Raw genomic sequence first — 15893 nt, forward strand, 5'->3', positions numbered from 1 at the left:
TCGATGATCCAAACCGTTTATGAGATGAGTCTCGCCATCGATGAAGGATATCTCAAAAATGAAACTTCGTATTGGAATACCTTAGCACTTATCTTATTAATTTAGTTAATTTTTTCTGAACGGTTCGGATGGCATATAAACAACATGATCAGCTCCAGTAAGGTTTCAACGGTGGAAGATTCCGTTCCTGTCCTATTTTGGACTTGCAAAACTGATGGACGGAGTGGATTTTCCACGAGAATATCTGTGGGCCCCACACAGCTTCCAACAACACGTACTCGCAATGCGATCCGTCGGGACTTAAGCCTTTGAATCTATGTCATCTCACAATGATCCAAACCGTTGATTTGGAGGATCGGGTATTGCTGATCCAGACCATCAATTGGGTGTATTGCTTCATGATAGGCCATGGCCAGTCATCAGTTGTATTCATAACCGTCCAATTGGTGGGCCAGAAACCGATCCTTAAAGATGCAGAAAGGGGGGAGATGAGAGAGAAAGACGTCTCAGTCCTCACATGCGATTGGCTTTTTGTGGAGTCGGCAAAGATTCGAACTCGCGCTAACGTCGCCATCGAAAGGTTAAGACGGAAAGCGACTCTAAGTGGTAGTGACGTACTCGCATATCTCCACTGCGAGGTTTGGTAGTTCCTCACGCGTGTAGAACCGTACACATTCAAGTAGGCCAATTGTAAATATTAATATTTTTGTACAATCTGAGCTTTTCATAATTTCAGAAATAATGTTTAAATTTTCTTCCTAAAAAATTTGACGATTTTAATCATCAGGTGGGCCACAATCCATAACTTAAATTGACCATTAATTCTCTAACCATTTATTTGTTTGATATGATGCGGCCCACCTGAGGCAAGAAATTAACCCTTTTTGAGCTGGAAGTTCGCTCAACTGATGGAAAACTCAGATATCATACAGGTGCCCACGTGTGGAGTGTGTACGGTTACCACGCTCGTACGAAATTAACAAACCTGCTCTCACAGACAGCATACCCGTGGTTGACGTGGGCAAGTTTGTGCCGTTCATCAGGGTAGACCCACACCCATAAGGAAAATGTACAGCTCTAAACGATCCAACTACCGGCCAACACTCAATGCAACCCGACAAACGGTCTAGATCTCTCCAAACTGCTACGTCGTATTCCCACGAACCACGAATAGCATTTCGAGCGCCCATCATCGCAATTTTCAAAGTATACGGACGGTCATGGGATATCAAAGCATATAAAAAAGAATAAGAAAAGGTCGCTCTTGGTGGATGGAAAAAGTCATCTGCATGAGCCATTGGGTGTCCACGTGTCCACGTAAGTACCTTTTATTGAAGCGGGGAGTTATTTGATACTCGACTCGTAATGATTCTTGATACACATGCAGACACGTAGAAATGGTACACGTGGCATATATTAACTCAAATTAAACCGATTAAATTGTAGAATCCACTGTTGTTAATTTTCAATCTAAAAGTTAGACTGGTTGATCTGTCCTAACCTCTGATTCGTGGACACTTGTTTTTTTTTTTATAACAAGAATGTTGGATGTTTTTCATTTTTAACCCTCCAACAGTAGTCCATCAATCTAATGGTTAGAAAACCAGATAGCTGTATTATTTTGATCGTGATACATCTAAGCTAGTGCCCGTAATTTGGACGGTTTATTTTGAATTAGTTTCACGCCACGTATGCAATTTCTAACTGCCTTCCTATCATCCATGAGAGTCAGCCAGAGTATCAAAGTATTTCACTTTTCTGAATCGCGGAGATTTTCATGCATGGAGCAGTTACAAGGAACCCACGAGAGCGGATTAGGTGAGACCCCGGCCCGTGGGGCCCACTTTATGTATTTATTATGTATCCACACCGTCCATACGTTTTTTCCTAATCTTTTTAAGGAACTATTCCAAAAATGAAGCAGATCCATTTATCAGGTGGACCATACCATAAGAAACAGTGGTGATTGACCATTAGTGGACCACAAAAGTTTTGGATCAAGCTGATATTTATTTTTTTCCTTCATCCAGGCTTATGTGACCTTATCAATAGATTGGATGGTAAATAAACACTGCGTAAACGTTAAGGTGCACCCTGAAGTTTTTAATGGGATGGTCAATCCTCACTGTTTTTGATGGTATGGTCCACCTGATTATTGGATCTGCTTCATTTTTGGTATAATACCTTAAAATGATCTAGAAAAATGGATGGATGGCGTGGATAAATAATACATAAATCAAGGTGGGCCCCACGGTAACCCTAGGTGAGGGCCACATGGTTTTAGGTAGGGCTATTCACTAGTCGAGCTAGCTCGAAAAACTCACTCGACTCAGCTCGAGTCAGCTCGGATTGGCTCGGCTTGAATGACCGATTCGGACCGATTCAAGCTAATTATTTGAAGCTCGAGCTGAGTTCAATTCAAGTTCGACCAGGGGGCATTTCAACTCGACTCGACTCGAACTCAAGGTCCACTCGGCTCGATTAATAAATATACTAAAGTTGTGGGGTATGCAGAGAAAGTTGAAGTGGGATCTCTTTGTTTTCACCCCAGCAGCGAAGAGTTTAATATTGGTGTTGATGATCTCTTGAATGCAAAATGGTATATTGTATGGAGCACTCACATTAATAGACATATCCTTCCTAAATATGTTGTGAGCTACAAGTCCTCAGATCATCAACAAGGTAATGGAAACTTAGCTTTTGTCTAAGCAACAACAATACAGGTGGGTCCCACTTTTCTGTGGTCCCAAGTCTGTTCAAAATCCTATCCATTGGAAAGTATAGCCTTGATAATGAGTAATTCAGAACATATAATGGAGGATGCTTTTGGCCCCATAGTTCTTCTATCATAGGGACCACACAGATGGATTTTTTTGATTGTTGAAAGATAGACTACACCCTGTTTCAGTTGCCGAGCCAAACCAAAAATGAATTTCATTTGGTGGAGCGTCATATAAAATGCCTATTTAAAATTTTTTTATTTAGCTTCTCTTCTAAATTAATGGAGGAGGATCAAGAATAAAATCCATTAATTTCTCACCCAACGAGCTCGAGTTCGAATCGAGGTAAACTCGACTCGACTCGAACCACTAGCTCGACTCGAATTTGACTCGACAATTTTGACAAACAAGCTAAGCTTCAATATTGAGCTCGGGGCTGAACTCGAGCTCGAACTCGAGTACAGCATAGACAAGTCAAGCTGGGCTTGGCCCACCCCTAGTCTTAGGTGAGGCCGGGGTCTCACTCTCACCTAATCCACTCTTCAAACCCACACGTACACGTGGCGCACGTGTGCAATAGCAAGGCCGTTCCAACTTATGGATGTTTCTTATATCAGAAATCTGTGCAACCCGCCACGAAAAGATGGTCCATTCAGGACATATTAGCGGCTACAGCATATTCACCAGGGAACGGCCTGGATGTAGCAGAATGAGACGTTTGAAAGGGAACTCGGATTGAACAGCACCGATGTTGTTATTGTGTATACGTGGCAAAACTGTAGACCTCACCATGATATTTATGGAAACGGATTGGCTACTCCCCTAGCCACCAGCCCTGTGGTGGTGGTCGGTGGTCTGTGGGCTCCACAATTATGTATGTGTTTCATCCATTCCGTTCATCCATTTTTACAGATCATTTCAATGCTTGATGCCAAAAATGAGAGGAATATAGATCTTAGGTTGACCACACCACAAGAAAACAATATTGATTGGATATCTACCATTAAAATCCTCCTAAGGCCCATTGTACTGTTTATTTGACATCTAATCTGTTGATTAGGTCATACAGGCCTTGATGATGGGAAATAACGATAATCAGCTTCATCCAAAACTTTTATCGCCCCCAAAAGGTTTTTAATGGTCGATGTTCATTCAACACTTTTTCTTATAATGTGGTCCACTTGAGAATGGGATATATCTCATTTTTATCTTTATATTATAAAATGATCTGGAAAAATAGATGGACGGCATGGATGAAACACATACATCATGGTTGGGCCCACGAATCACCGACCATCAGCCATTGGCTGTGGCAGGGGAAGTAGCCAATCCGTTTCCGATATTTATGTATTTTATTTTATCCGGGACGCGGATTAGCCACAGACAGGTTGAGTAGCGAGACTCACTACCGAAGTGACGTCACCAAGTTCTGTGGGTCCTACCGTGATGTATGTATTGTATCCACACCGTCCATCCATTTGGAGAGATCCTTTTACGGCATGATGTAAATAATGAGGCAGATCCAAAGCTGTAATGGACCCCACCACAGAAAACAGTGGAGAGAGTGACGCCCACCATTGAAACCTTCCTAAGGTCCACCGTGATGTTTATTTGAGATCCAACCTGTTCATGAGTTAATGCAGAAATTAGATAAGGGACAACACAAATATCAGCTTGATCGAAAACTTTTGTGGGCCTTAGAATTTTTTAATGGTGGACGTCAATCTCTCCACTGTTTTATGTGGTGGGGTCCACAAGAGATTTAGATCTCACTCATTCTTTGGCACATGCTCTAAAATGGTCTCTCCAAATGAATGGACGGTGTGGATACAAAACATACATCATGGAGGGACCCACAAAACTTAGTGACGTCACTTCAGTATCCAGTCTTGCTGGGTCAGTAGCTAACCCGCCTCCTTTTATCCATGCATTCATTTTGCTAAATCTTTTAGGGCACGAGCCTAAAAATGAAGGCGATCCAAAGCTCAAGTGGACCACTCCACAGGAAGCGCTGGGACCCACGGTTGAAACCTTACGAGGCCCATCATGATGTTTATTTCCCATCCAAACTGTTCATAAGGTCACACGGACATACGAAGGGAAAACACAAATATCAGCTTAGATCCAAAACTTTTATGGCCCCCAGGAAGTTTTTAATGGTCGTCCTTCAATCACTACTATTTCCAGTGGTGTGGTCCACTTGACCTTTAGATCTGCTTCATTTTTTGGTTCATGCACTAAAATGATTGGGCAAAATGGATGCACGGCGTGGATATAAAAAAAAGATGTATACCAAGGTGGGCTCCACAGCTTGAACGCATCACCACATGGGCAATGATCCGCGTCCGTTGAAAAGGGCCACTTTAGGCGCCTGCAGATGCTTGGCTGCAGCCAGTTGCATGCAGCACTTTCTTCCCTACCGGCATTTCCCAAATAATGGGCTAGGCCCACTACAAACACACCCAGTCCCAAAAATACGGCCCCATCCACTCACTAGGTGAGTTACAGACCGTTCATGTCCGCTGATTTCGCTGGATGACTGGACAAGCCGAATTTGTAGACGGATGATCCTTGTGGTGGGCCCCACCAATCACATTACTCGGATGTCGTATACAAAGTAACATGTTGGAAAGAGGCGATCACTCCTCGCTGCAAATCGGACGGTTGGTAACTGTGGAGTGAGTGCCCAAGGTTATCCCACATTCAAATGTCCCAGCGTCCACTAGCATTAGGGCCTATTTCAGTGGAGATTGCTATTGTATTCTCTTAACCGTCCATCTGTATGCCACAAATCGAAAGGTTAGGACTACCCTTGGGAAGATTTTGGGACTTGGTCTATTCCAGTGAGATGCACAACAAACCAATGGTCAGGATCACTTTTGATCATGGTTCTACAGGATACACGTCTGTACTTTGGCCTTTACTCTTTAGATCATGGGTCACATTTTACCGATCCAAACCGTTCGTAGGATGGGCCTCATCACTTAAAAAAAAAAAAGGGTTTACTTCCACTTTGAGTTCGACTCTTTTCCCATGACTCTTTAGAACGATCAAACGGTTGAAATGTTTCAATCTGAGATTTTTGGGGCATTCCCATCCACAACGAGGCCCATCGAACAAGTCTCTCGAATTAAACCATCCATGTAGTGTGACTCACTACAGGTGGGGCATATCCGCAAGATCAGATGGATCAAATAGAATTGTTGGTTGAATACAGACAGTTAACTCCTGTCCATTTCAACCACCCAGAAGATGCTCCTGTCTCTCTTGGAAAGATCCTGCAGGCGCTCTCCCACACACCTCATCTCCATGCAAGCTTGTTTTCTTGGCTCTTGTTTCGTGCTCCGAGTGGCATTGGGATGCCTGTAAATGATATTTCTGCCACGGGTGGCCCATCCATCTATGGTGATAAACCACCAGAGCTATTAAGCAATGGACCCGATATCCGTGGGTGGTCTAAATTTCAAGCGAAGGAATGGTCGGGTATATTACTCAAAAGAGAAATGATCTAGTGGGCTAAGCGCGTGGATGGTTCAGATAGGATGTGTGGAACCGTTAGATTGTTGTGATTTTTGCACAAAAGTGGCAGAGGAGTGGATTCAACCAAATGAACGGTTTGGATCCGTGAAATGCATGTAAAGAATGGGTTTTCTTCAATGAATGCATCGCTAGTCTCTTTCTAAAATATTCTACAGCAAGCCATATCCTTGTTTATAGCTTTCTTTCTTTTTCCGTTCTTCTTCTTCTTTTTTTTTTTTTTGAATTTATAATTGCTGGGACGTCTCACCGCCAATTTTCTTCCTCTGTCTTCATCCCAAACGCTGGAATCAAAATCCCACCCAAAACATGCCAGGCCTGTTTGGATTGGCGTAGACCAAAAAATAGATCTGAAGAACCGAACATCACACTCAACATATTTGTTCTAGTTAGGGGTGTACATCGAGTCGAACTGAGTCAAGCTGGTGGCTCAGCCACTAGCTGACCTCAGCTCGAACACGGCTCGGTCTGGTCAGCAGCTCGGGCCAGTACGAGCCAAGATTGAGCCGAGTTTGCCATTGCAGCATTTTCACAAACACCTGGGCTGCACCTTCAAAATCTCACTGTATTGGAGACAACAGCAATGGTTTTTACAGTTATTTTATCGAACACCTTCTAAGCAACATAAAAATCAAGAAAAAAAGAATGTTGGTTTCGTATACATGCCTTCCTCACCACTAATCACACTTCTTTGAGTCATTTCATTGAACGCTTGGTGAGCAACATCAATATGAAAGTAACAGAGTCACTGAACTGGTTCGATCGGAGTCGAGTCGAGCTGGGGCCAGCTCGAACTCATTTTCGAGCTCAAAAAATCAGCTCGACTCGGCTTGAACTCAGCTTCGAACTGAGTCGAATTGAGCTTTTTCGAGTCGAGTCGAGTCAAGCGAGCTAACCAAGGTAGCTCAGTTCGTGTACACCTCTAATCGCAGTTAATTTATATGGAAATATTAAAAAGTCAATGATAAAAAAGTATGAGTTCTTATGAAAATATTAATAGGTCAACTGTAAAAAAGTATGAGCTGTTACGATAATATTAAAAGGTCAACGGTAGAAAAAAACAAGAGATCTTTTGTTAATTTACTCATTAAAAAAAATAGTGGAAATGGCAATTGATTTTTGTACCAACCGTGTTTTCACAAACACTAAAAAAGCGTCACAAATGTTGAAAAGCAATTTCATTTCCATGATTTTCTATGTTATTCAACCTATCAAAACAAGTCCTTAGGCCATGTTTGGAAACCATAAATCCAATGCCGAACAGTGGAAAAGGAAAGAGGTTTTCCTTCATGTGACGATATATGTTTGTTTGAAAAGCAGAGAAAAAGGTAATTCCACTGAGCAATCATTACACTTGTTCATAATTTGAATTCTTGGCACAAGAAACTAGGCAAGTATTGTAAGCAAAATATGAAAATTTGACTTACAACCTAAGTAAAAAATCTCAAAATTGGAATTGTTCTTTCAATAGTTCTCATGAAAATCATCACTGAATGATTGTTGTTGTTTCGTTTCTTTGCCCTGGATTCCACATATCCAAACATGCCCTTGAAAGGACCTCTTCCTAGGAGATTCTTGTTCGAAAGAAGGCTCTTTTTTCAATCCTTTATGATTTCATGATCCAAAAGAGGTGTGTACCTGGAGCGGAATTACTTTCCCCCCAAAACTGATAGCCCGACCATGTCCTGTCTAACATTACACTAAGGAACAACGTCTGGCAGGGAAAAAGAAAAGGGCAGTAATCTGCTGGTACACCAAAGGTGCTCTTGCATTCTGAAACCCTGGGGAAACTAAAGGTGCACTTGTGTTTTGAAACAACACGCCTCTGGAATGAAAAATCTCCACCAATCATATGGTGGGATAATCCAATCCATGCAATTCCCGGAGAGTACTCCATCCCATCACGGCCCATTTCATTTTGATTGCAGTGCAGCAGATAAAGAAATTGGCATGTGGTGCTCAGCTTAGATTTCTCCACCATTATAAGCAAAGAAATAAATTTAAAAAAACCACATCCAAAGACACGTAAGAGGAAAGCAAAAACACGAACAAAGCTATCAGCATCAGTAACATGAGATCTAACCACCCTTCATGCAAGGCATTGAGGAACAAGGAAAATGGAAAAGAAAATTCAGTCACATGGAAGTTAATCGGAAATTGCAATCTCAGACTAGATCATTATTAAAGTTCTGTTCAACAAGGAAAGTATCAAGACAAAACCTTTGTCCGAATTGAAACAACCAAGAACTAGAAAGTAGGAGTCCTAACCTCACAATTCTTCATTGAGGAAAAGATAACTCTCATTCCTTCTTGCCAATTCCATGTGACATGTTGTAGATCCCACGTGCCTGGATAAACAAAACATTTCCATGAAAACTAGCCAATTAGAAGGCTAAATTCAGGGAGATGGGCACTTCAGTTCTCATGAAGCATCAGGATGATTTCAAATCCTACTCCCCTCATGTGCCACAAGTGCAAAATCCAAGCCATTACCAGGTGGGCCCCTAATCCTCTATTATTATTATTATTTTACATGTGTACTGCATGGTAGATAGATGATGAGGGCCACCAGACAAACTTTGTGGATTCCACACACTTGTACTGCATTCGCTGGAGGGACAGAGAAGGATATGAAATACTACTGATACCACTGCTAACAGTACTTACAATCATGAACCCGGTCGTAGCTGCTAATGCAAGGGGGATCATGACCGAGGTGATCTTATCATACGGTCCTTTCAAGTATGTGTGTTTATGAATGCTTTGGAAATATTGCTGCTTCTTTAGAAGTCTCTCCCTTGGCACAAAAGGTGGCTCTGTCATCCTGCATAAAGGAAACCAGAAAATGCAAATGAAGTTTATGGGATGGGAACAGTAAAGCGCATCGCCATGTGGTAGGTGAGAAGGATTCATCCTGCATTCAATCAGCTTTTGACGTGGCTTAGGATACTGCCCTTCACAAGCTGAGAAGGATGCAATGGTGAGGATAAGGGAAAAGTCAGGTCAGTTTTCTGTCTGGTCTTACGGGATGTTGCTCCAGTCTTCTGACAGGAGAGCGTTGTGGTCATACCACTCACAGGTGGCACTATGGCGCCCCTGCTAATGTAGCAGCCTTTGCCTGGTTGGTGGGCAAGAACAAGGTGCTTATAATTGATAACCTTCAAAAGAGGTCAATATGTAACGATCCTGAAGTTTGGTACACCTAAAAACCTTAGTAAATGGGCTATAAATTTAATTTTTGGATTATAAACAAAAAAATGAAAAAAATAATAAATAATAAAAAAATCACCTAGTCCACTGGTTGAGGCATTCTTGGTTACGGGAGAGTGGAGGATCAACTCATGCCGCCACGACTCTCAGTTGCAATGAGAACTTGGAACACAGATTATAGTATGCCTCTGTTTAAAAAGGTATGACTCAATGATTTAAGTACACTCAATGTACGAGTCAGGGTCCGTAACTCGGGTCTGAGGTTGCACACTCTGTATCCAAATTATGTGGCGTGACAGATGGTCATCCCCAAGATTTGTGTCATGTGCATGCAAAACGTGGAGTTGATAATTTCTCCGTCAACGGCCTGCTTCTATCTTGGCACGGGGGTGGGATTAGGAGAAAAGGTTAGGTGATGTGAAGGTTAGCCATGTTGGCAGGCATTTGGGTTCTTTGGGGGAAAAAAGGAATAACTTGTGCTTCTAGAACCAAAGCAGGTCGGTATCAGAGGTATTTGGGGTGGCTTCAAGCTTAAAGGCTCTTGCGAGTGTATTCATTTATTTTTATCATATTAGCCAGAGAGAGAGAGAGAGAGAGAGAGAGAGAGAGAGAGAGAGAGAGAGAGTAATAACTCTGTTCTGTGAAAGCTGCATGACAGTGCTGGTGATGAAGAGGGATTTATGGCACTTGCCCTGAGAATAACTCTGTTCTGTGAAAGCTGCATGACAGTGCTGGTGATGAAGAGGGATTTATGGCACTTGCCCTGAGAATACACAGACACAGACACACAGACCCAAAAATAAACTGTCCAGAAGAGCTGTGTGGCATACATGCACCACAAAACAAGTGTAGATGGGACATAGCCCCAAAACCAGATAGATTAGATGATCATCACCTATGACTAAAGGGTCATTTGGCAACATGGAATTTATGAGTCACTATGAATTTATTTCAAGGAAACAAATTCTCTGAGAAACTCACTCTGTCAGTCGTGTCTGGCAACTGGGAACAAAACTCTGTGGAAACCAGAAACGGTGCTTGGGCACTTCGGCACTTGGAATTCATTCCCTCAGAAGGTCTATTTATAAAACAAATTAAAAAATATGACCATTATGAGGGAATTTGCAAGCTAACCTCTGGCCAGGAATTTGCAAGCTACCCTCTGGCCAGGAATTTCACAAGAGGAAATTTTGATCTCCGAGCTATAACGGCTACATTCATATCTTGAGAAATGTGTATCTGGATAAGGATGGAAATGCTACCATGGAATCTATGGTTTCCATCGACATCTAAACATATGCCTACATGTCAGATCAATGGAAAACCTTTTCCATTTTCTCAGAATTTCGTAGGATTTTATCTATCTAAACATAGCATTAGAGTCGATTTGGCGCATCATAGTACTACTATATGGATAATGTTGCTTCAATAAGGTTATTTTTATGATGATTGCCGTTGTGAGTACAATGCATATTTTGTTGCATTTGGTACAACACTAACTATAGGTACCACCCCCCTTCGATCGCCATTCATATATACTAGTGGAAAGGCACATGCAATGCACGTGAGAAAAAAGAAAATAGTGAGATATCTAACAAAACATGCAATTTGCAAAACAAAGTAAGGCTTCATACAAGGAGAACTAAGCATATCATGCAGAAGCGAATGATCAAAATATTTAGGTCAAAATAACTAACAACTAATTCGGATGAATAAATTATTATCTAATGAAGCAGAGGATTGGGTGGACACTGGTCGTGGGTTGGACTTGGACATGCTTCTATTTAGATGAAATTAACTAACAACTAAGTCAGATAATAATCTAAGAAAGCAAAAGATCACATGCCATCAGTACATAACTCCATATGGATCTCACAACACTGCAAAATACCAAACTATGTACCAATGTTTGACTCTGATTTCTTACAACTCTTTGTGTTGAATCTAATGATCAAACTGCAGGTCCACTAATCAGCTTAGTTTTTTGTAAATAGACAATTACAAGAAGAAAGACACCATTGGTTTGTATTTAGCCGAAAGCGTGAAATATTGGATTTTTTTAGGAGCTTCTAATATGTAAGAGTTTGGGGGCACGATCCTATGTTGAGACCTATCATATCAATGGCCTGGATCACTAAACCATGGGCCCTATTGATCATCATCATCATCTTAGCCTTATCCCAACTAATTGGGGTCAAATGTACAAATCTTATTCTTCCATTCGACTCTCTCAAGGATCATATTCTTAGTTAAACCATAGGTCAGCAAGTCTTTTCTTACTTCCTCTACCCATGTCCTTTTGGGCTTTATCCTTGCCCTTTATAAAGCCGTCAACTTGAACCAACTCACTCCTAACTAGTGTAATTCTTGGTCTCCGTTGCACATGGCCTAACCGTATAAGTCTTACTACATATTGGTGCTACTCTAAAGTTCCCTTGAATGCATTCATTTTTAATTCCATCCTTCCTCGTGTTGCCACTCATCCATCTCAACATCCTAATTTCAGCCATGCTCATCCTATGAACATATTGTTCCTTTTTAACTGCCCAACATTTTGTGCCATAAAGCATTGTTGGTCTTATAGCACATCTTCTTTTTAACTGCCCAACATTCAGCCATGCTTCCATTTAGATGTATGTCATGCAAGTGTTGTAAACACATAGTTGAGTGGATACCTTGGTACTTCATTATTTGGGTTAACTCCAAACACACCCTTTTTTTCCAACGTAGGTAAATAACTTTAGGAAAATTCTTCATTGTTGTGAGAAAACTAACTAAAAGTTATAGTGCTCTTAGTGTCCTAATTGTATCAGGACACTTGGACAGTCAAAATCTATTAATTTGGACTGTATATTAGGTACAACACACATTTCATGAGGTCCACATTAAAAAATAGCACTAATTGGACGATTCATGCCATCTGATCAATAGCCATAAAACAAATAGTCAAGAACAGTGCTGGTCCTTTATCTCAATTGACATTGGAACATTAATGTATTTCTCTCGCTAACCATTTATTACATGATACCAATTCAAAGGATAGGAATGTCATGCTTGTGATTTTCTTTTATTAGTTGATGGACCAATCATTACAAACTGAAAATCTTAATATACTAAGTTGAGTAAGGAAAAGAACCCAAAGCTGATAAATTTACCAAATTAAATGAATCCAAAGGCAAAACTGATAAAATATTTTTGAAAACACAATAATGGTCACATTAATATGTCGAAAATTGTATATCTGGATAAGGATAGAAATGTTGCCTTGAAATCCACAACTTTCATTAACATCCAAACATGCCCGCATGTCAAATCGAGGGAAAACTATTTCTTCCCTAGGATTCATTGGGATTCCATCTATCCAAACATGGCCTTAGGGTCCATTTGGCACACGTCATAGTATTGTATGGATACTATTGCCTCAATAAGGTTATTATATGATAATTGTGGTTGTGATTATAGTGGATATGACGCCACGATTAGTACCATGCTAACTATGGGACTGCACAACCCTAAGTATGAGACACCCCCCACATCCCACGCCTCAACCATTTACATACACTAGTAAAAGGGTGCAACACACGTGAGCAAAAGAAAAGAGATTGTGCTACCAAACAAAACATACGACTCACAGAACAAAGCAATGCTTTATAACAAAAGAACTAGGGATCGTTTGGCACCATGGATTTGGGGGGATTTGAGGGGGTTCGAAATCCCCTGGTTGTTTGGCACCATAAAGTAATTGGGGGTTCTTGGATTACATCTAGAATCTTTCCAAGAGTTGCATGTGTAACATGTGTGTCACTAGACAATTAATCTATTGGAAACATGGTCCACTAATGATATCCCAAAATAATTAGATTATCAATTGCATCACTATAATTACTTTAATATGATGACCAGCGCCGTCCAAACATTGTCCATGTAAATCAACGGTTAAAAATCGTTGGTTAGTCACTCGGACGTGATCTTGTGCTTGTGGCCTATTTGAGACTTGGAATTTCATCATTTTCGGGCAAAGTATATATTTCAGTGGTCTTATTACAACCATTGTGTCAAACATTACATACGTTCACTAATTAGAGATATTAAAGTTGATTTAATAATAAAATTCAAACCCCTAGAAATATACCATGCATAGCTACTTTTGGATTAAAGTTGATTTTGAATCTAGAGTGCCAAACACAATAAGAGGATTTCAAATCCAGCGGGTTCCAAATCCACGCTCCCAAATGGGCCCTAAGGATATCATATTAGGAAATAATCAAATAAATGATGAAAACATTTGGATCATAACAACTAATAGAGATGAATAAAAAATTATCTAACGAAGCAGAGGATGGTGTGGACACCGCTCTTTATGAAAACAACTAGCAACCGATTCAGATGATAATCTAAGAAGAAAAAGATAAAAGTACCATCGGTCCATGCTCATCATCTCAGATCACCCTACACAGTGAAAAGTCCCACCCTAATTTCTTGCAATTTTTTACATTAAATCTAACAATAAAAACGTTGGCCCACTCATCATTGTGTGACATCTATCGATCACAGGGCCTTTAAACCATTGGGATAAAACAAAATCTGGAGCATCCCATCAAATTTCAGCACATCATAGCCATGAAACAAGATGTAGACTAGAATCAAATGGTCCAACGGTATGAAAATCAATCTGACCCACGCATACAGCAGGACACGTGTCAATCTAATGGACAGGAAATGGTATTGTTTAGTGTATTAGTGTGTCCCACTCAATTATTAAATTGTACCATTTTTTGTCCCACCCAATGAGTAGATTGAACTGATTTTCATCCATAATCATCATGGTGTGGGCCACCATTTGTACGGATAGGATAATCTATATGTTTGATAAACATAGAGAACGATAAAGGAAAAAAACACATAAGAGTTGTAAACGAGTCCAACCGAGTCGTGCTTAGCCCAGCTCAGCTCAGCCAGCAGGCTACCCCAGCTCGAACTCTGCTTGGCTTGGCCCTCGAGCCTGACTGGGCAGCTCAGCTTGGCTCAGTCAGTAGCTCGAGCCGAGTTCGAGTTTGAGCCTACGAGTTGAGTTCGAGTTTACGTTTTATGGTTATATATAAAATTTATTTAAATATATACAAAAAATTTATACTAAGTGAACCCGATCCGAGTCGAATCGATCCGAACCGAGTGGGTTCGGTCTAGCTGAGACTTGGCTCGATTTTTTTTTCGAGCTCAAAAAATCAGCTCGGCTCGGCTCGAATCCAATTCGAGTGGAGCGAGTTACCCTAACTCGGTTCGTGTACAGCTCGAAATATACACAATTCAAAACCCTATCGACCCAAATCGCGGGTCCACCATAGATCGGGCATAAACCCAAAGTCCAAACTCAATCAAACGGTCCAGAACGTGTATCCACCAAAGATTGAGTCCCAATCCCAAAATCATAACCAGAAATAAAACATGAGGCCAGTTGATAAACGATGGACTCCACCAAGATTGGAAATCCTAACCCTTCAATGGCTATGGCTGGCAGATCGATGAGAAGGATAATACAGCAAAGTCCAAATTCAACCAAGAAAGCAGGAATGAATTGATGGCTAGGATTTTCCAATCTTGGAGATTTTGGCTCATGCACCACTCATGGCGGAGCCCAGCATACGATTTGGATATGTAACAGAGGAGAAAATTTTTCAAAACTCTACCGATCTTGATGTGGCCCACCTTTTCTACGGACAGGATCTTCTTCTTCTTCTTCTTAAGAGGACCCAATGAGTGAGAAGGAAAGGCGAGAGAGCGAGAGCGAGAGCGTGAATCGGCCACCGCACAAAGAACGCAGAGTAAAGGTAAAGGAAAAAAAAGGAGCGGCTGTGTGTAACCCTTACCGTGGGGCCCACCGTGACGATATGTGGTATATCCACACCGTTCACATGTCTTCCAGCCCATCTTAGGAGGCTGTCCCAAAAATTAAGAAAATCAAAATATCAGTTGGACCACACCACCCGAAACAGTGGTGATTGAACGTCCACCATTAAAAACTTCCTATGACCCACTGACGCATATAAGTAATGTTTATTTGACATCGAGCCCATTTATAAGATTAAACAGATCTGGATAGAGGTAAAATAGAAAGATGAGCTTGATTTATAACTTTTATGACTTATAAAATGTTTTTAATGGTCATCACTACTTTTTCCAATGGTGTGGTCCACTGGAGATTTGGATTTGTGTAAATTTTAATATGACGTCCTAAAAGTATCTAAAACAAGACATGGACGGAGTGGATATACAAAATATTTATCAAGGTGAGTCCCACATGATAAGAGTAACACCAACTAAAGTGTTACTTCGGTGTTATACTAACGGTGTGGGGGCTACCTTGATGTATAGGTCTTATATCTATTCGGTCCATCTATTTTATCATTTCATTTTAGTACTTGAACC

General features: G+C 40.9%; 1 protein-coding gene across 1 annotated transcript; it reads right to left on the minus strand.

Annotated features, from left to right (window-relative positions):
- Positions 1-8409: 8409 nt before the first annotated feature.
- LOC131243824 (uncharacterized) lies at positions 8410-15294 on the minus strand. The gene is made up of 3 exons (XM_058243416.1): positions 15174-15294; positions 8925-9081; positions 8410-8605 (listed from the first exon to the last, which is right to left on the minus strand). Exons 2-3 carry the CDS (start codon positions 9078-9080, stop codon positions 8558-8560), a joined length of 204 nt encoding a protein of 67 aa, XP_058099399.1. The 5' UTR covers position 9081; positions 15174-15294; the 3' UTR covers positions 8410-8557.
- Between the last annotated feature and the right edge of the window lie 599 nt (positions 15295-15893).

The sequence above is a fragment of the Magnolia sinica genome, chromosome 4 (genome assembly GCF_029962835.1).
Source record: "Magnolia sinica isolate HGM2019 chromosome 4, MsV1, whole genome shotgun sequence".
Taxonomy (NCBI): Eukaryota; Viridiplantae; Streptophyta; class Magnoliopsida; order Magnoliales; family Magnoliaceae; genus Magnolia; species Magnolia sinica.